The sequence below is a fragment of the Larus michahellis genome, chromosome 22, assembly GCF_964199755.1.
Source record: "Larus michahellis chromosome 22, bLarMic1.1, whole genome shotgun sequence".
Taxonomy (NCBI): Eukaryota; Metazoa; Chordata; class Aves; order Charadriiformes; family Laridae; genus Larus; species Larus michahellis.
This window is the reverse complement of record NC_133917.1, coordinates 5,506,931-5,525,797: the sequence shown is the minus strand read 5'-3', so window position 1 is coordinate 5,525,797 and position 18,867 is coordinate 5,506,931. Positions and strand designations below refer to the sequence as shown.

Sequence of the window (18,867 nt, the reverse complement as noted above, 5' to 3'; positions counted from 1 at the left end):
CTGCGTGTGCGCTGCGGCGGCGCCGGGGGCTCTTCGCTCCCCGCAACCGCGGCTCCGCCGGGAGCCGCCCGTCTCCCGCAACGCGCCGCTTTCATCCCTCCGCGGACCCGCCTCGCTATTTCTGCTTTTATGGTTCCCAGCTCACGGCCCAGCCCTGTTAATTTGCCTGGTTACTAATTGCCGGGCGAGCAGCCGGGAGCCTCCCGCCGCCCCTCGGCCCGGCGAAGGGGGTTTTCTCGGTCGCTCGCGGTCCCGGCGCGGCTTTGGGGTGGAACCGGGGGCATTTGGGTGCCCTGGTTGCGCTGCGCTTTCCCCTGGCTGCGGTCGGGGGGACGCTGCCCGTGTGCGGGGCCCAGGGGGACATGGGGGACGCCCGTGGCTGTGGATATCCCGGGTATCCGGCTGCGGGCTCGATGCACGGGGTTGTCCGGAGCCTTTTTTAACCCCCCTGCGAGGACACGTCTCCTCTTCCCAGCCCTCTCTGCCAGGCCAGCGAGCCCAGTGCCACCGGCCGGCCGGGGTCTGCGCTCGCCGCAGGGGGCTCCGGTGCCCACCGACGGCTCTGCAACACTCCCAGTACGAACTGGGGTGGCAGCCGTGGGACCGTGCTGCTTCCAGCGTCGTGATCCCTGCGATTCTCGGGAGAGATGCTGGGCACCGCCAGCTCCCGGGAGCAGAAATCCCAGTTTCTCTCACAGAATGGTGCAGGGAAGGTCCTATCCTGCCACGGTTCATCTCCTGAGGTGCAGGGAGCGTGCCTGCTCCTCTCTCAGACCCCCGAGACCCCCCCCAGGCACCAGCAGACGATGCAAGACCCACGGCAGAGGAACCCTTGGCCCTGGCGCCGGCGGGGATGGAACCTGCGGGGACGGAGCCTGCGGGTCCCTGCCCCACGGCTGCCACCCCACCGCACTGGGGGCCTGCCACCACGCTCGGGGACCTGTGGGTGCCCAATGCTGCTGCCGTGGCCCTGCGGAGCCTGGAGCGAGTCTCGGAAGTTCGTTAGAGAAACGCTGCCGGCGTTAGTGGAGCTGCAAACCCCCCCGGGGTGAGGACTCCCCTCTGGGCTGGGGAAGGACACAAAGGAGTTGGAGATTTACATTTTTCCATGGGAAGAGCCTCTTTTCTCCTCCCAGCCTGACATTCCAGCGTGGCCTGGTCAAGCTCTTGGGCACGTGTGTAGGTCTGGGGGTTTGTCCCCTGTCCGTAGGGAGAGGAGAAACCCCTGGGAAGGTGGAGGTGTGTGTGGGGACCAACGGCTGAGGAGCTCCCGGACACGTCGGGTGGGATGTCCCGGTCCTTCCTGACGGAGCCACGTAGATTGAAACCGCGCAGCAACGTGATGTTGAGATTTTATCTGGATTTCTGGTGCAGGAAAGGAGCCCGAGCCACGGGCTGGTCTGTAAGAGGAGGACTCACGTCTCCGGCGTTTGGAAAGGCCTAATCTCTGCCGCGTGCTCTGTCGGCTTTGCTGCCGTCACAGCTTTGGGAGGAGAGAGGAGTTGCTGGAATTTGACCTCTCCTCCCAGCCCGCCATGGGGGAGGCAATGAAAGTGGGGCTGGGTTGTCCCGTGGGCTCTGTCCCCGCTCCCCGCCCCGTGGCTTTGGGAAGAAGGTCGTCCCCACAGCGTGCTTCCCACCCCGGGAGGCTCATCCCAAAACCTTGCTGCCGCCGGCGCTGGGTGGGTGATGGTGGCCAACGCTGGGTGCCCAGGAGACCTCTGCTTTGCTCCTGGTGCCCTCACCAGCCCGGCAAGCGCTGCAGCCCCCCGAGATGCTCAACCTTGGGATGCCGGATGGATTTGGGAGGGAGCCCCGGTGTCCCAGCAAGGTTTTCCCACCCCGCCATGGTAGGGCAGGACTCCATGGGTGTAGCAGGGAGCTCTGTTGGCTCTCGATGAGGCGGGAGCCGTGCCAGGAGCCGGTGCTGGGAACTCCCGGCAGCTCCGCGCTGGGCTCCAACAGGTTCCTTCGGTTTCTCGGCAGATCTGCCGGTTGCGTAAGGTCGGGGAGACGCAGCTGCCACCTCCTTTCCCTCGGGTCCAAGCCGCTTCCCCCCTCGCCCCGACCGCGTCCCCACCGGGAGATGGGAAATGGAGGATCCCCCAGTCCCCGGGGCGGGAGAAGGGTCTCCGGGTGGGAGCGGGGCGTGCAGGATGCTCATCGCCAAAGGGAACCACCATTTTCCCTCTTCCCTGCCGTGCAACCTCCCCCCCAGGCTGAAAATCCGGCAGCTCAACAAATGCCCGATGAGGTTCAGGAAGAAAATTCCTGCCTTCCCACAGAGATGTGCCCGGGACCCACATTTGCATGTTTGCAGAAAAGAATAAAAAAAAAAAGCCAGGGGTGAATAGACTCGTCGCTGGAACTGCTTCCCCGAAATCTCTCCCACGAGTGTCTCCAATAAAAGGGATAATTACAGAGTTGGCTTTTATTGTCACAGCTTCGGCTGCAGCTTGTGGTTCGGGGGGAAGTTTTACGGCATTTTATTTTTTTTTTTAAATGGCGGGATAAATGGGGATCCGCAGTTGGAAGGCATCTTCAGACACCTCTGCTCATTAAAATATAAATTAAAAGCGGTTAAGCAATTAAGTCCTACTTTATTTAAACAATGCGCGCTTGTTAATGGGGGTAAGGGCGGGAGCGGCTTTGCCAAGTGCCACGTGCTGCGGCTGGAGACCCTCGAGGATGCTCGGGAAGTATCCTGGCAATGCCCGGAAGGTTCCAGCCAAGGAGGGATGGGGACGGGCCATCCCGGGCGGGGGGCAGAGCTCCTCGGGCTGGTGGTGGCACCTGGACCCCGCTGAGGTTCGGCGCAGGGCGTGCAACACACAAATATCAAGATATTTTGGCCTCTGTGAACCCCTCCGTGTGCCTCCAGGCTCTTTACACCAGTCAGAGGGATCTAAAACGACTTCAAAACCTGCTTAAAAGTGTTTCTAAGACTTCTTTATTTGACATAAAACTAATTTTATAACCCTGCCAAGGGCTAATGCTCTCCGGTTGTGAAAGAGTTTTGGGCAACCCAAGTCAAACCTCCTCTGAGCAGGAGGTTGAACCCAAGTGCATCTGAGGCTGCGATTGGGAAACCACGTTTTTGTTGGAATTCAGTGAACCAAGCACCTGCCATCAGGCTCAAAATGAGTGATTTAGCTAAAACAAGGGTTTCCCTTGAGGGGGTAATGTGTCAAGGAATTTGTACTGCTTTGTCATCGCCATAAGAGGCTCAGAAAGGCCTGTCACCAGCTGACAGTTGCAGCTGAGGGAATTTGATTTGGAGTTGTCCTTCCAACACCAACAATAGCTTTGTTTTTCTTAGCTCTCGAGGGAGTGTTTTGAGGCAGGTCATGCTGGTGGCAAGGAGAGGAGGCCATTCCTCTAAGCCCTAAAACAATGAATAGAAGCAAAAGAAAAAGACATCTCCACTCCCCTGACACCCGGCCAACTCCCTGAGCATATAAAAAGGGGCAGCCGGGCACTGCACCCACAGGACTCACCTCCTCTTGCCTCCGAACCTCCTCCTGCCGCCGCACCGCTCAGCTCTTCTCTCTCCTCTCTTCGCGGGTTGACTCTTGGGGTTACCCGTCACCATGTCTCGCCAGTCCTGTGGTCTCGGCAAGGGATTCAGCTCCAGCTCCGCTTGCTTCGGAGGGAGGAACAAGGTCACGTTCAGCTCGGTGTCCCGTGGAGGATGCAGGGGACCCGGCAATGCCGGTGGCTTCAGCAGCAGGAGCCTCTATGGCTTGGGAGGGAGTAAAAGCATCTCACTGAGAGGATTTGGTGGAGGTGGTGGTGTCTGCAGAGGTTTCGGGGCTGGTGGCCAAGGAGGCTTTGGCTACGGTGCCGGGGCAGGATTTGGTGGCTGCTATGGTGGTGGGGCTGGAGGTGGCTTTGGTGGAGGCCTCGGTGGTTCTTTTGGTGGCTTTGATGAAGGATTTGATGGCAGGATGGGGGGTCAAGGCTTTCCCCCTTGCCCACCGGGCGGCATCAGGGAAGTGACCATCAACCAGAGCCTGCTGGCCCCACTCAACCTTGAAATCGACCCCGAGATCCAGCAAGTGCGAACACAAGAGCGGGAGCAGATGAAGAAGCTCAACAACAAATTCGCTTCCTTCATTGACAAGGTGAGAGTGGCTTCAACCCGGGGCGGGGAGGTGGAGGTCTGAGCTCACCACAGCTCGTGCGGGTTGCAATTACTGCGAGGAACCCACCCAATAACACCCAGAGAGCCAGGAGTTGCCCAGACCACCCCAAAGAGCCCCCGCAGACAGAGGGGTGGTGGCTGGAGAAGTGACTTTCCCAAGGTTCCCAAGGTCTCAAGGTGACTTTCCCTAGGAGAAACCCAGCAATAGGATCCTTGTTTCTGAAGACCATGGTGCTGGTGCATGTGGGACCAGGTACCTCCATGCAGAGCATCCTCAGAGGAGCTGATGGAGACTTCGTCCATCCTCAGGGCTGAAGGACTTTGGGTGTTTTGGCCTGTTCTTAAGGAGAAGATGCCAAAGCTATGTGTGCACCCTGTTTCTCCTGCTTAGAGACTGTGAGATTGGAGAGAGAAGGTGACCCACCTTTGCCTGCTCACCCTAGAGTTGTGGTCCCACCCATCCAGTGGGACCCTGGAGTTATGGCTCGCTGGAGATGAGAATAGGCAGGAAGGTTAAACGCATTAAGCGGGAAAAAATTATGGGGAAAAAAAATCAATGAAAAGATGCCTTTGGGAATAGCCTGACTCCTCTTCCGCCCACTCTCATTTAGGTCCGGTTCCTAGAGCAGCAGAACCGAGTCTTGGAGACCAAGTGGAAACTCCTGCAGGAGCAGGGTGGCACAGGGACGGGTGGCAGGAACCTGGACCCCTTTTTTGAGAGCTACATCAGCGGGCTGAGGAAGCAGCTGGACAGTCTCTCCAGCGAGAAGCATCAGCTGGACTCAGAGCTGAAGAGCGTCCAAGATATGGTGGAAGACTTCAAGACCAAGTATGTTGTTCTCAGTGTAGTCATGGCTGGGGGTGAAAAAAATAGAGAGAAAAACTGACCTTGAACGGTCAGAAAATTCAAGGGATGATAAGAAATGGCAATATTTCACTTGTTTCAATGATTAGAAAATGTAAAAGGTTTTGGGGAAGTTTTCATCAGCTGTGTTTTGACAATAGGTGGTGATTTTTCAAAGTATTTCTCAATATTTATTGTTGTCTGAGTTATGGTTCTCACTACAGCAGGATCCTCTACTGTTTTCCTCACTTAAGAATCCATGGCATTATGATTTAATGAACTAATTAGATCAGTTATTACATCCTACTATAATTTCCTCATGGATTTCCTTATGGATTCCTTCCCATAATATCCTTCATGATTCAAAGCTTAGAGCTTTCTTTGGAAGGATGATGTGGGGTAAAAAAAACAACAACAACAAAAAGATGCTTTTCCTGTTATTATTTATTAATTTATCCAGTTGGAAAAGCCAGAACAAAGCCTGGAGAAATGCTTCCACTGAAGGAGTTAAAAAAATGGTGAGAAAGAGCGTTTGGGACTCGTCAGGATCAAGCAGATCCCATGCTCTAATGAGGTTGCAGGTTGAAAACTGAGGTTTTTTGGGGGATCATCCCTACCACTCAATGGTCTGCAGGAATTACCTGCCCCAGTGAGGGGTTGGAAATGGCCCGTGTTGAGGACCTGAAGGTCCTTGGGTCTTGTTGGAGGAGCTGGAGTGACCATAGCCACCAGGGCTCGGTGTCGGCAGAGAGAGGACTCCTCTCTGCTGGCGTTCTTCAGCGAGCTGTTGGACACGTCCAGAAAGGCGAAGTGCCGTTGCTTGTCCATAAATCTTGCTCATGGCAGGTCTATTTTTGCTGCGTTCGTTAGTCTGAGGCCAACAACGCCTCATTGCCAGCAGCAGCCAGAGCCAAAACAAGCAGACAGATTCAATCTCCCTCGTTATAATCAACAGGTACGAAGAGGAAATAAACAAAAGGACAGCTGCGGAGAACGACTTCGTGCTCCTAAAAAAGGTAAAGTACTTTTTTTTTCTTTACCACAAAGGCACATCCTTGGTTCAGAGGATGCCTTGCTTCCATCAGCGCCGGTTCGTTAGCATCGGAGACAAACCAGGGCCCCTAGACGGACGTGCCGTGGAGAAATGGAGCACCAAAGGGCTCATGGTTAAATGTTAGATAAAGGGGTTTGCGTCAGGCAGAAGGTTTTCACTTCCCATTTCTGCTGCAGGACGTGGATGGAGTCTATATGACCAAGGTGGAGCTTCAGGCAAAACTAGATTCTCTGGCAGATGAGATTAACTTCTTGAAGTACCTTTATGAAGCGGTGAGTGGTCCAGCCGCCCTCCGGAGGGGGACGCTGGGGTGGAGATGGGTTGGGACACCGTAAGGAAGTTACGGCAGGGCTAAAGCCAGATCCGGTGTGAATTACAGGAGCTCTCTCAGATGCAGAAGACCGTTTCCGACACCTCTGTGGTTCTCTCCATGGACAATAACCGAAACCTGGACCTGGACAGCATCATCGCAGAGGTCAAAGCCCAGTACGAGGAGATTGCCAAGAGGAGCCGGGAGGAGGCTGAGTCCTGGTACCAGAGCAAGGTGAGTGCCCCCCACCTTGCTGGTGATCACGGATGGTTGGGGAGGTGGAAGGAGCTGCCGGTGGTAGCTCAGACGATGCTGAGACCTGGGATGTTGCAGGTTCTGGTGCAGCCAGACTGGAGCCAGCACATGCATGGTCACCTTGGCTCGCATGGGTACAGAGAGCCGTTGTGAGGAACGGCTCGTGGTGGACCTGACATGCTCCTCTCCCTTCTGCCTCACAGTATGAAGAGCTGCAGGTCACGGCAGGCAAACACGGAGACAGCCTTAAGGACACAAAGGCCGAGATCTCTGAGCTCAACCGCATGATCCAGAGGATACGGAGTGAGATCGAGAGCGTGAAGAAACAGGTAGGGGTTGCATTTTTTGAGAAATGGGTGTGAGCTCTGGGTTATGCCCTTCAGAGCTTCCCTAAAAGCAAACAGTCTGGTAACAGTCACTGTAAGCGGGAGGGAACCTGTTGTGTTTGCAAATAGCTGAGGCCAAGTGATCTGGGGTCATGGCTCCATCTGCCCCTGCCCCACTCATCACGTCCACCTCTTCTCCTCCAGTGTGAAACTCTGCAGAGCTCCATCGCGGACGCCGAGGAACGTGGGGAGGTGGCCCTCAAGGATGCCAGGACCAAACTGACTGAGCTGGAGACAGCCCTGCAGAAGGCGAAGCAGGACATGGCCCGGCAGCTGCGTGAGTACCAGGAGCTGATGAACGTCAAGCTGGCCCTGGACATCGAGATTGCGACCTACAGGAAGCTGCTGGAAGGAGAAGAGTGCAGGTGGGTGAGGATTCAGCAAGAGCTTGATTGCATTCTGCTAAATCAACGGGAAGAACGTGGCACATCGCATCTCCTCTACTAAAATATCAATGGTGCTGCCATTAGCTACGGACTACGGTCCTATAGCTGCTCTTTATGCCCATGGTCTGATGGACCAAGCCTAGCTTTGTGGAGCTGGACCAGTCAGATGCTCTGGCTGGAGCTGACGCTCCATCTCTTTTCCTTGCAGGATGTCTGGAGAGTGTCAGAGCGCCGTGAGCATCTGTAAGTACCATTCCCTGCTCCCGAGGGAACGTGGCGGGTTGGGATTGATGCTCCAAAGCTTTCTGGTGGCATCAGAGGTAACCTCGCACCTTCTGTTCCTCCCTGCAGCTGTGGTGGGAGGCAGCAGCAGCGCTGGGGGAGGTGGATACGGCAGCGGACTGTGCCTTGGAGGAGGAGGAGGAGGATTCGGAGCTGGAAATGGGAGAGGCAGCTGTAACACAGGCGGTGCCGGCTTCTGCTACAGCCTAGGAGGGGGCGGATTCGGCTCCGGGGGAGGATTCGGTGCTGGGGGGGGATTCGGCTCTGGAGCGTGTAACTCCGTGGTGGTGGGGTCTGGCAGCATCCTGAAGAACACCTGCACCCGGAGGTTCTAGGAACTCCGACGCCCTCATCACCACCCTCCCGGCAACCAAAGGAGAAAGGAAGCAAATTTCATGATGGCCCCCCCCGACCCCCCCTTCCTTCCTTGCCACGGTGGCAACCACCTATTTCGTTTTAAACCTCCGCCATCCTTCCAAAACTGCAGAGAAAAGCAAAATACGTGTCTATTCACCAGCTAATGACTGAGATTCTCAAGGGTGTTTGAGAAGAGCTGCCCCAGCGTCCCCCTGGAGACACGGAGACGCTGCTGGTCACCGGGGTGCTGGGACGCGTCTGGGAGCGGGACCTGCCCCAGCATCAGCTGGAGAACCCCCGACGCGGCTGGGATGCGGCTCTGAGGCAGCGTGGTCCAAGCGAGAGGCATCCCACGGGCGCGGGGTGGAGGGGCCCGGTCCGTGCCCCTCACTCGGGGACGGTGCGTCCCAGGGAGCCCGCGGGACGGCTCGGCTTCTTTCACCGGCTCACGCTGGATCCAGACGTGGTGCAATTTTAATCGGTGCTACTCATCAGCCAGGGAGCAAACTCCCAAACAAGAATTTCCTAATGGTGACTAGTCCCAGCTGAAGATGTTTCTTGCCCCGCTGCAGTCTGTTGTGTTTTTTTTTCTCCTAAGCAAGATACCGGCAGTTTCACCCATGTTCTTTAGAAGCTATTGTAAAATGTTTAGTTTTGTTCACGGTTTGCCTTTTTTCCATTGCGATCATGGGAACACTTGTGCTTGTTTGCTTAAGCCTTCCTCCTTTGGCATGTGGCTTACCCTAATAAACACTAGAGGCAGTCAGTTTGTGTGGTTTTTCTCTCTGACCAAAGAGTTTCGTGTTGCGACAAGACTCTTTTGCTGAGATCTGAAAGCGTTACCTGACTTTCTCCTGCCCTTTGAAGTTTGCATTTAAAGGAACAAAAGCCCACGCGTAGCCCGGTCTCCCGTCCTTCTTAGCCTTCCCTCTCTAAAAATGTGGGTAGTTTGTGAGTGTGGTGGGGGGCGAAGGAGGGTCTGGCGGGGGTGGGGTGGCCGGGGTGGGTCAGGCTCGGTGGGACGGTCTGATCCTGCTGACGCTGGGAAGCACACGGGGTGTTCCTGGTGACACCCGTGGGAACGAGCCTGCTCCTGGCAGCGCGGCCGGAGAGAAGGAGGGAGCTGGGTTGAACCCGGACGCTCTTCTCTGTCCTTCTGCTGGTGCTCCTGGGGTGGCCGAGGCAGGTGGCCCCGTTGGAACAGAGCAGACTTTCGGACTCAGTTGACGTTGGGACACCATTCTCTTCCCCTTTCTCTTCCTAAGCCCTTTCCTTGCTTGTGTTGGCCAACTTGGGATATGCCCTCACTAGCCCACCTCTGACTGACCACAGCCTCCGAGCACACCACCGGCCTCCACCCGTGTTTCCCCGTCCTCCAAGGTGGTCCCGATGCCGTGGTGCCCACAGCCGGTGCTGTCACGGCAAAGACATTGCACATTCCTAAATGCTTTCGGAGCATCCTGTGAGGGACGGTGTGGAAGAGGGAAGGGTGATCATCGTCCCTCCAGCTAATTCAGAGCTAACTCCTCAGCATCCACCATGTTGGAGCCAGCCCTGCAGCTTTTACTGTTGTCTGGACTGGCCAGGGATCCATGGGTTGCTTTCAAGGTGTCTCCAAAAGGTAACTGAGAACATGGGAAGAGCAAGATCCCAGCCCCCCGCCAAGCCCCACCTCTCCACAAAAGTAGAATATTTTTGATGACCTGTAAATTTAGAGCTAAAAACTCCCGGTGTGGTTTGACCTCTGGCTCAGGAGACCTTGAATCACGTCCCTGGTCAACCGCAGACTCGCTCTGCGATCCCGGTGAGTCACTTCGCTTATCCCATGCTCTGTTCCCTGTTTGTAAATGCTGGAGACATAAACGTACCAGCCACCTTGGAATGTCACCAGGCTGCCAGCAAAGGCATGTAACTACTTGGATGGGGAGATGGTTTGGGCAACGCTTAAGTATTCCAGTGAGTCGTAAAGGGACCTGAGATGGCGTTGAATGAAAAGACATCTACTTCCCCCAGAGTCACCCCAATCCAGCTGCCTCTGTGTAAACTTGCCTCCAGCAAATGACTCCCGAGGAAGAGACAAAAGGCTTCTAGATGTGGACAAAAGCTGTAGTTAAGACAAACAGACACCAAAAAGCCCTCGCCTTTTGTTCCTATGATTACACCAGCAATTAGGGGAAAATTCTCCCGGGCTGGACCGAGATGTGACATAATTTCTGCCTTTTGTTGGAGGAGCAAAAACATTTTATGTGCCCTGAAATAATTTCATTTAATTTCGTCATGATTTCCTCCCCGTTTTAAAAGTCTCTTCTAAAGCACAGCGAAAACGCTTAGATGTCATGTGTTTTATGGAAAGCGTGGGAATTAAATGCTTTGCTTTGCTTTTCCCCCCAAATTTCTCTCTCTCTGTGGTTGAAGAAGCTCAGGGCAGGTTGACTGACAGTGCTGCTGCTGAAATGAGCCTTTTCCTCCAAGTATTCATGGCTTGAGCAGCTTTTCCTGTATTCCTGCCTGTTTATTTTGATAGAATCGTAGAACGGTTTGGGTTGGAAGGGACCTTTAAAGGTCATTTTCCTTCCTTAGGGCTTTGTGTACAAGGATGTTGCTTGAGATCCCCGCAGTCTAAAGCTGCCTATTGCGTTGGAAGTGGGTGATGGTGTCGATATCCAAATCCCGGTTGGATTTCCTAAACTTGGCCGGCGACGCGGCCGTGACTCAACTCGCGCCTTATCGAAACACGGGCGCTGGGGACTCCAGCCGGGTGCTGACTTCACGCATCTCCTCCCAGCGCGGCTGGGAACCCGAAAACTTTCTCATCACCTCCTCCCGCCCACAGAAAAAATTAAAAAAAACCTAAGAAACAACCCAGAAAAACGTAAGCGTGCATTTGGTAATGGAGAGGGAGGCAAGGGAAGACGTCGTTACGCGTGTGTGCGCCTGTGCGTGTGCACCTATGTGATTATATCTACAGCAGCTACAAACGCACGTCCCGCTCCGAACCCTGCGGTGTGGCAGGTGGCGGTGGAATGTGTTTGACTGATAAATCACAAGCAGAGCGTGTTCACAGCCCGGGTCTTGCCTGGAGATGGGAGACGGTGCTGGCTGCGGCCCCCGAGAGGGGCTGAGGTGGTTGTCGAGTCCTTTGGCTGATGGCTGAAGCGATGGTTGAGGTTGTGCTTCAAGCCCCTCCAAGGCTGGGCAGGTGTTTGGCCCAACCGCGGCATTTAGGAGTGTCCTGGTTTGGGTCTCAAACCAGGACAAGGAGGCAAAGCCTTGCCAGAGACCACCAAGCCACACGGGACGTTCTCAGCCCACATATTTATTGTCTAGAAACCACCTGTACAACCACCAACCCCCCTCCGTCCTCCCCACCCTTTCGGTCTCAGGGTGATTTGTTGATATTATATATATTTTTTAGCCCTGTCTGTCCCCTGATCCGCTTCCCCGTGTGCTCAGGAACCCACGCTGGTGCTGGGGAGGGAGGTGGGGTGAGCAGGACAGGCAGGGACAGTCGTGTTTTTCAGTGGAAATGCCAGTTTAGCTACACATTACGCCACGGTCCGGGTCCCTAGGCATTTTGGAAATAGGTGTCTGCGCGATATTTTTAGAGGCATTTAAACGTCTGAAGATACCGAGAGTTGCTCGTGTGGATTTTCAAGAAGCACTTAATTGCCTGTGTCCTATGGGAACTTCTGAGCACCTCGCTCGACAGCTACCAGCACAGTTACGTGCCTCCAGAGCCGTAAAGATTTTTGAGCCTCAGAATTTCTTAGGTGGGTTTAAAAAGCTGAAAACTAATAAAAAAAAAGGGGAATTGCGCAATAAAAAAAAAATCTAATGCTCAATAAAAAAAATGTAAAACGAGACAGTAATTGTTATTTGATAAGCAGGCGTCTGCAAGACAAAGGGATGAATGCGTGATGGGTCATAGGCGTATTACTGCAAGTTTAACTTGTAAGTTAATCCTTCCTCGGCGGGGCATCCAACCCAGCGTATTCTGATAAGCTTCTGCCTTTCTAAAACCTGGTGACTGCTTACAAATGAGCTTAGAAGGGATAACTACCCCCCTTCCTGAAGGAGGGCTCAATGCAGCCCACAAGCCTGTATGTCTGCCAAAAATATATTTGCGTATAAATACTGAAATAAGCCCGGCAGCTGAAAAACATGCATTTCCTCAAGTGAAAGTTATTGTGCCCTCTGTTCTCCTCATGTCTATGTGTCTCTACAAATGAGTTGAGCTCTCCAGCATCCTCTGCCTAGCTAATTGCATTTAAATGGTTACAGGATTTATTATGTGGGCAGCACGATTTTGCATGCCTCCTTCTCCCTGTCTATTCTCAGAGCCGGCCGCCCGCCCGCCCGCACTTCCCATCGGAACAGCTGAGTTCCCGCTGTCTTCTCTGCCTCTTCCCATGGTCTCGAAACCTTCAGAAAATCCTAAAGGGATTTCCCGTCCGTGATCTTCGTGGCGTTTCTTCACTGCTGCTGAGACTGCCTTGGCACGAAGACTCCGGGACTCACTTTCAGTAAGAGTTTGGTCCAACAATAAATGAATTTCCAGTGCCAACCGTTGCTCCGGTATCTCGTTTCTGGTAAGGTTTTATTTATTGAAAAGACGCAGAGCCTCATCAAAATGCAATTTGCTGAGCCCTGGCTCTAGATTGAGAAACTACTTCTCAAAGCCAAAGGCAATTTTCCATGTAAAAAGAAGACTAAGGGTGTAACATAGGTGTGTTTTGGGAATTGTGAAAGCCATGCTACAACTTGGCATCAACGACAGCGCTTGCCTGCCATGGGGCTTTGGAGTGAAAGATCAAAATAAAGATAAACATAAGCAGGGAAACAACCGCAATGGATGAAAGGTGAAATAAAAAAGACTGGTGTATCCTGGGCAGACTGTTACTATACCACAAAAGCACAAGACTTCTTAGTCATTGAGGGCTACCATTGGGTAGAGACAGTTGTATCTTTTTTAATTTTCTCCTGCATTATAGGGTGTGTTTCTGGGTAGGGTCAATGTTTGGCAAATTGAAGATGAAAATCTGTAAACCACGCCACGCTGATGAAGACAGGAACTGTCTCCTCCTTCACGCCCATGCAAACCCAGCCCACCTCCAGAAACAGATAAAAGGGAGCATCTGCTGCCCTCCAGCCAGAGGGACTCACTTCCCTTCTCCTCGCACTCACCTCCTTGCAGCACAACTCCATTGATCTTTCTCACCTTCTCGATTTTTTGACTCTGCTCAGAAGAAACAGCCATGTCTCGGCAGTCGGTCTGCAGAAGCTTTGGAGGCGGGAGTAGAAGGGGCTACAGCTCTTGCTCTGCCATCGGTGGTGGCTTTGGAGGAGGTGGCGGCAGAAGCAGGAGCAGCTACAGCTCGTTCTCTATGTCCAGGGGATTTGGAGGTGGTGGACGTTGTGGAGGCTTTAGCAGCAAGAGTCTCCACAACATCGGTGGTAGTGGAAGGATTTCCATGGGTGGGTGTTATGGAGGTGGAGGATACGGAGGCAGAATGGGTGGCTTCGGTGGCGGCTATGGAGGAGGACTAGGCAGCTTTGGTGGAGGAATGGGTGGAGGAGGAATGTGTGGCTTTGGAGGAATGAGCGGTGGAGGAATGGGTGGTTACGGTGGAGGAATGGGTGGCTACGGTGGAGGAATGGGCGGTGGAGGAATGGGTGGTGGAGGAATGGGTGGCTTTGGTGGCCCAGGCTTTGGCATGCCAGGCTTTGGTGGCCCTGGTAGAGGTGGCCCTGGAATCCAGCCCGTGCAGGTTGACACAACCCTCCTGCAGCCAGTCCACGTTGAGATTGATCCCCAGATACAGCAAGTCAAAAACCAGGAGAAGGAACAGATCAAGACTCTTAACAATCAATTTGCCTCTTTCATTGACAAGGTGAGAGGGTGGGACTGGGTACAATTAAGGGTCAAATTTGGGAGGAACTTTCAAGTTCTGCAGAAACGTCCTTTTTGAGCTAGATATCGGCAGGCTGAGAAGCCTGAGCGGAGTCTTTTTATTAAGTGGTGCTCGGGAAGAGATGAGAATCTCTCTTCCATACGAGATCAAAGTTCTGTCTCCAGGGCTTTAATCCAGCCTGTTGCACCAGGCTCAACTAATGGGCTGCTCTTGCAAGCAGACTTGATGCCTCCAAACCCCTGCAGGTTTCAGGCACAAATTTTCTCTCCTGTGCCGTTCTCTTTCCAAATATCCTCCCATTTAAGTACTCACTATTATATTTTTTTTTCCTCTTTGTTTTCAAATATCCAGGCTTTTAAATCTAGACTAGAAATCTAAGATTTCCATGTTACCTGTGATGGGAATCTACTTGGAGCTGGTGCTCCTTTGGCTTGAATATGACTCAGACATTTCCTCCTTTGCCCGATCCTGCAGTTTATGCAACAACAGAAATTTTTAACAAAACACTAATTGGTCCTCGCATGGTCATATAAAGGCGAATCGACATCCTTTTTGCGTGATGAAAGGGGTGTCTGCGATGCTGCTCCTCTTCCCCATGTGATGGTGGATCCTCCATGTGTTGGCTTTCAGGTCCGCTTCCTGGAACAACAGAACAAGGTCCTCTCCACCAAGTGGGAGCTCCTCCAACAGCAAGGGCCTTCAGGGCCAAGGAAGAACCTCGACGTCATCTTTGAAAATTACATCCAGAACCTGAGGAGGCAGCTGGACTCCATCTTGGCCCAGAGGGGACAGCTGGAGTCGGAACTGCAGAACATGCAGCAATACGTCGAGGATTACAAAACCAAGTAAGTGCAGCAACAGCCTAACCCAGGGAGCAACTCAAGCAGACTGGTAGTCATTTTTCTTCACACACGTGCTTTTTATGGCAATTGCGGACATCGCGTTTTCAGTCTAAATATTTAATTCTGGTTTTTTTTTTTTTTAATTTTAGTTTGTTTAGTGTGGCCGTAGGCAGGAAAATTCAGGAAACTCAGCTTGTACTCTTACTTTCCATAGGTATGAGGAAGAGATCAACAGACGCACAACTGCTGAGAACGAGTTTGTGGTGCTCAAGAAGGTGAGTCATGCACTACAAAATGATCTCCTGAATATCAGGCTTTATCTGTGCTTTGAGGGGACTCGCTCTTGAATGGAAATTCGGAGAGATTGTAGGATCTGTGGGCTGATATTTGAAGTCCCTTGTTTTTAATTTGCATAAATGAATAACTCCGTCACAGCTGTTACCCTCCGTACAGACGGTGATTTCCATGGAGGATTTCCAAGAGGAAACAAAAGTATTCCCTGTGATCTTTCCTTTAGGATGTGGACAGTGCCTACATGACGAAAGTAGAGTTGGAAGCCAGGGTGGGAGCTCTGACCGATGAAATCAACTTCCTGAGGTGCATCTATGAGGAGGTAAGAGCCCTCCCTTCCCCCGGGATGGCGTTGGCTGCAGTTGCAATGAGATGTGTGGTGGCCAAAGACGGTGAGGTTGCCCTGGGTGCCCGTGTGGACTTGGTCTGGAGAGGCTGCTTGGAGTCACAGCTCCTTTCTCCCCTCAGCTGGTCAGGCTAACTCATGTCTTGGTTGCAGGAACTGTCTCAGATGCAGACGATCAGCCGGGACCTGTCTGTGGTGGTGTCTATGGACAACAACCGGCACCTGGATCTGGACAGCATCATCGAGGAGGTCAGGCGCCAGTATGAGCAGATCGCTCAGAGCAGCAGAGCTGAAGCTGAGGCGTGGTACCAGAGCCAGGTGAGTTGGGAAGCAATTAAGGAGCCCGGGTAGATGATTTATGACAAAGTGAGACAACTCTTTAGGCTAACGGTGCTGGATCCTGTGCAAGGAAGTCCCAAGAGGAATTGTATTCCTTTTGAAGGATCGGGCTTACTGTTTTCAAGGTGTCCAGAATCTCACTTTGATGCATGGCACAAGCCTCTCCATAAAGATGGCCGAAAGTGTACCTTAACTAGAAAATGCCTGCCCAAAATAGCTTTTCAGAAGAAAAGGGATGCTTATTAGTGTCACTAAGATCTGTTTGAAAGTTCAAAACCAAAAGCTGAGTCTCAGAACCATCTGTTACATTGAGCTGGGCACCCATGACCAACGTGACAGGGGTTAGTAGCAGCACGTGAGCTGTGAAACTGTTGACAAATCTTGACTAGGCTTCAGGAATGTTCCACTGAGGATTTGCTTTGTTTTGGTGCCATCAGTATGAACAGCTGCAGAGCACTGCGGGAAGGCACGGGGACAGCCTGCGCAACACCAAGATCGAGATCCAAGAGTTGACCCGGAACATCCAGAGGCTGCGGGCTGAGATTGAGAACGTCAAGAAGCAGGTAGGGGTTGGGTAGTGTCTCACGGGATGCTGGCATCAGGTTGGGCCACAAATGATGATGTGTGGGGCAGAAATGGTTTCTTCAACCACCTCTGGTTTATTAAATGTAAATGTTACCCTTTTTTTAACCTTGACTCCTTCACTTGGGGGTTGAGGACTGATCCTAAGAGACCAGTTGGGATCTTTTTTCTTCCTCAGAACCAGCAGCTGCAGTCAGCGATTGCTGAGGCTGAGGAGCGGGGTGAGATGGCCCTCAAGGATGCCAGGGTAAAACTGGAAGAGCTGGAATGTGCCCTGAGCAAAGACAAGGAGGAGCTGGCTCGCTTGCTGAAGGAGTACCAGGAGCTGCTGAACATCAAGATTGCCCTGGACGTTGAGATTGCCATGTACAGGAAGCTGCTGGAGGGAGAGGAGAACAGGTAAAGACCTTTGATTTGAGAGGGGTGTTGTGGTCTGGTCTGGACAACTTGAGTTTTGGTGTTAAGAGTGTAATCTCAAACCGCTCTTTCGGCAGAATGGGTAGAAATGGCTATCGGCACTCTGGGTGACATTTGGGGTGGTCAGGACTGAGAATTGGCACAGCTTGTTCACTACAGGCGGTGTAACTACCGTTTCATTCGTGTTACGTGCAAATATTTTACTGAATCTGAAGGCTGGAATGACCTCGTCATAAAGAGGAATTGTCAATGCCTCCTTCCTTAAATACTTTATCGATACCAAAGTTGTTGATGAGGATGAAAGAGGAAAATGGTTTGCTAATGAAATTTCAGTTCTCAGTTTTTAAGATGTCTCCTCTAATAGGTAATTAAAATTTACCAATTTCCCTTTGCAGGCTGTGCAACGATGGCATGTCCAACGTCAATGTCTGTAAGTATCTGCATTTGTTTCCTTGAGAAGCAGTCGAAGACCGTGTCTTTTTGGAGATATCACCAGGCGGTGGGCAACCTGTATGTAACCTGTGCTTCTCTTCCAGCTGTGGTAGGCAGGACCACCATCTCTGGAGGCAGAGGAGGCATGGGAGGAGGCTTCGGAGGCGGCAGTGGCATGGGAGGAGGCTTCGGAGGCGGCAGTGGCATGGGAGGAGGCTTCGGAGGCGGCAGCGGCATGGGAGGAGGAATGGGAGGAGGCATATGTGGAGTAGGAGGTGGCTTCGGAGGTGGAAGCATGGGCGGCAGCTGTGGCATGGGAGGAGGAATGTACGGCGGCGGCTTCTCTTCGGGAAGTGGAAGGGTGTGCGGCTCTGGAGGTGGCAACTTCAGCTCCGGTGGCGGATCGTCCTCCGTACGGAGATGTGTCACGACCACCTCTGTCAAGTCTTCAGGAGTGAGGTTCTGAGCCCCAAAGCCTGACTGAAAACGGAAAGAAGCATCTCCTATCTTCTCCCAGCAGCAGCCCAGCCTCCTGAAATCCAGCTCCGACATCCTGCAATGAATTGAACTGTGTCCCTCATGGCCCACCACGTACCAGCTCGACGACCTGGCTTGGTCCCATCCAAGGAGACTCGTGGCAACGCCATGTCCCGTTACCAGCCCTGGTGAGCTGCTCGTTAGCCCCAAGCCCAGTGATGAAAGAATTGTCTGAGCAAAGAAAAGCCTCACCCGTGGATACCCAGCGCGGAGAGCTGATTTACAGGAGGGAAACGCTCTGCCTCTCTTGCTGTGTTGTACATTTCTGGCTGCCTCGTGGCAAATGTGTATAAAACTCCTCTTTCCTCCGCTGTTCTCATGTCCCCTCCTCAATGGCCATATCCCTGGGGTGCTTCTGCGTGCAGTACATCTGCTGCTTCCATTCACTGGCCTTCGGGCCAGGGTAGGTGTGGGGCAAGCGGGACTCCTCCCTTGGCAGAGCCAGGGAGGGAGCATTTTCCATTTTCTCGGCCGGTGGCCAGAGCGATTAATTGCCCCAGGGTGGAGCACCCGGGCAGCTTTGCTCGCCTGGTAGCCCCAGGTGTGCTGGAAGCAGGCGCTCCCTCTGGAGCAGCGGCTTCCAGTTCCCAATGTCCTTGCCCTCCATCACCCCTGGTAACACCTCAGGCACACGTGGACTTTTCCTAAGGAGAACAAAACTTGCTCATCACTGACAGGGCCCCCGTGACATGGAACAAGATGTACTGTCCCCACCTCCCTTCCTCTTCTGTGCGTGAATGCCCTCCTTCCTTGGGATGTTGCCATTCTCAATAAATTGCAGAGAACATTCATGATGTCTTTGTGTCCTTTGGAAGCCACTTCGGGGCCAGGTGGTTTCAGCTGCCGGGGAAGCAGCTTGATGGGGAGGTGTGGGTTCTTTGTTCATTCAGCATGTCGTGACTGTGCTTTGAGGGACCTGAATGGGAGCCAGGCAAGTGTCCAGCCATGTGTGGTGCCCCTTGACTCTTATCAGTCATTGCAGTGCCTGAAAACACAAACCTTTACCTACACTGGTGGGGTTCAAGTGATGTGCAGCAATTCAGATGAGGCAGGAGCATCGTCTGAGAATACATGGCTCAGCCCTTTTACAGACCAATGTAATTAAACACCCTTCCATGACATTCCTAGTCTAGTAGAATTTGATGTGCATT

At 53.0% G+C, this 18,867-nt stretch overlaps 2 protein-coding genes across 2 annotated transcripts; both read left to right on the top strand.

Moving 5' to 3' along the window:
- Positions 1 to 3,590: 3,590 nt before the first annotated feature.
- On the top strand, positions 3,591 to 7,996 carry LOC141733844 (keratin, type II cytoskeletal 4-like). Its single transcript, XM_074564791.1, has 9 exons — positions 3,591 to 4,124; positions 4,756 to 4,973; positions 5,944 to 6,004; positions 6,219 to 6,314; positions 6,422 to 6,586; positions 6,811 to 6,936; positions 7,138 to 7,358; positions 7,588 to 7,622; positions 7,731 to 7,996. The coding sequence occupies exons 1-9, from the start codon at positions 3,591 to 3,593 to the stop codon at positions 7,994 to 7,996; spliced, it is 1,722 nt and encodes a 573-aa protein (XP_074420892.1).
- Positions 7,997 to 13,273: 5,277 nt separating this feature from the next.
- Positions 13,274 to 17,645, top strand: LOC141733855 (keratin, type II cytoskeletal cochleal-like). Its single transcript, XM_074564819.1, has 9 exons — positions 13,274 to 13,909; positions 14,561 to 14,775; positions 14,987 to 15,047; positions 15,290 to 15,385; positions 15,563 to 15,727; positions 16,186 to 16,311; positions 16,509 to 16,729; positions 17,143 to 17,177; positions 17,284 to 17,645. Exons 1-9 carry the CDS (start codon positions 13,274 to 13,276, stop codon positions 17,643 to 17,645), a joined length of 1,917 nt encoding a protein of 638 aa, XP_074420920.1.
- The last annotated feature ends 1,222 nt before the right edge of the window (positions 17,646 to 18,867 follow it).

What these genes read in the sequence shown, in the direction of transcription:
- LOC141733844 (XM_074564791.1), top strand. Translation starts at nt 3,591, where the DNA reads ATGTCTCGCCAGTCCTGTGGTCTCGGCAAGGGATTCAGCTCCAGCTCC. An exon ending in TGAAGTACCTTTATGAAGCG is followed by an intron (nt 6,315 to 6,421) that starts GTGAGTGGTCCA and finishes TGTGAATTACAG; the next exon opens with GAGCTCTCTCAGATGCAGAA. An exon ending in AGTCCTGGTACCAGAGCAAG is followed by an intron (nt 6,587 to 6,810) that starts GTGAGTGCCCCC and finishes TCTGCCTCACAG; the next exon opens with TATGAAGAGCTGCAGGTCAC.
- LOC141733855 (XM_074564819.1), top strand. Translation starts at nt 13,274, where the DNA reads ATGTCTCGGCAGTCGGTCTGCAGAAGCTTTGGAGGCGGGAGTAGAAGG. An exon ending in TTGCCTCTTTCATTGACAAG is followed by an intron (nt 13,910 to 14,560) that starts GTGAGAGGGTGG and finishes GTTGGCTTTCAG; the next exon opens with GTCCGCTTCCTGGAACAACA. An exon ending in AGTTTGTGGTGCTCAAGAAG is followed by an intron (nt 15,048 to 15,289) that starts GTGAGTCATGCA and finishes TCTTTCCTTTAG; the next exon opens with GATGTGGACAGTGCCTACAT.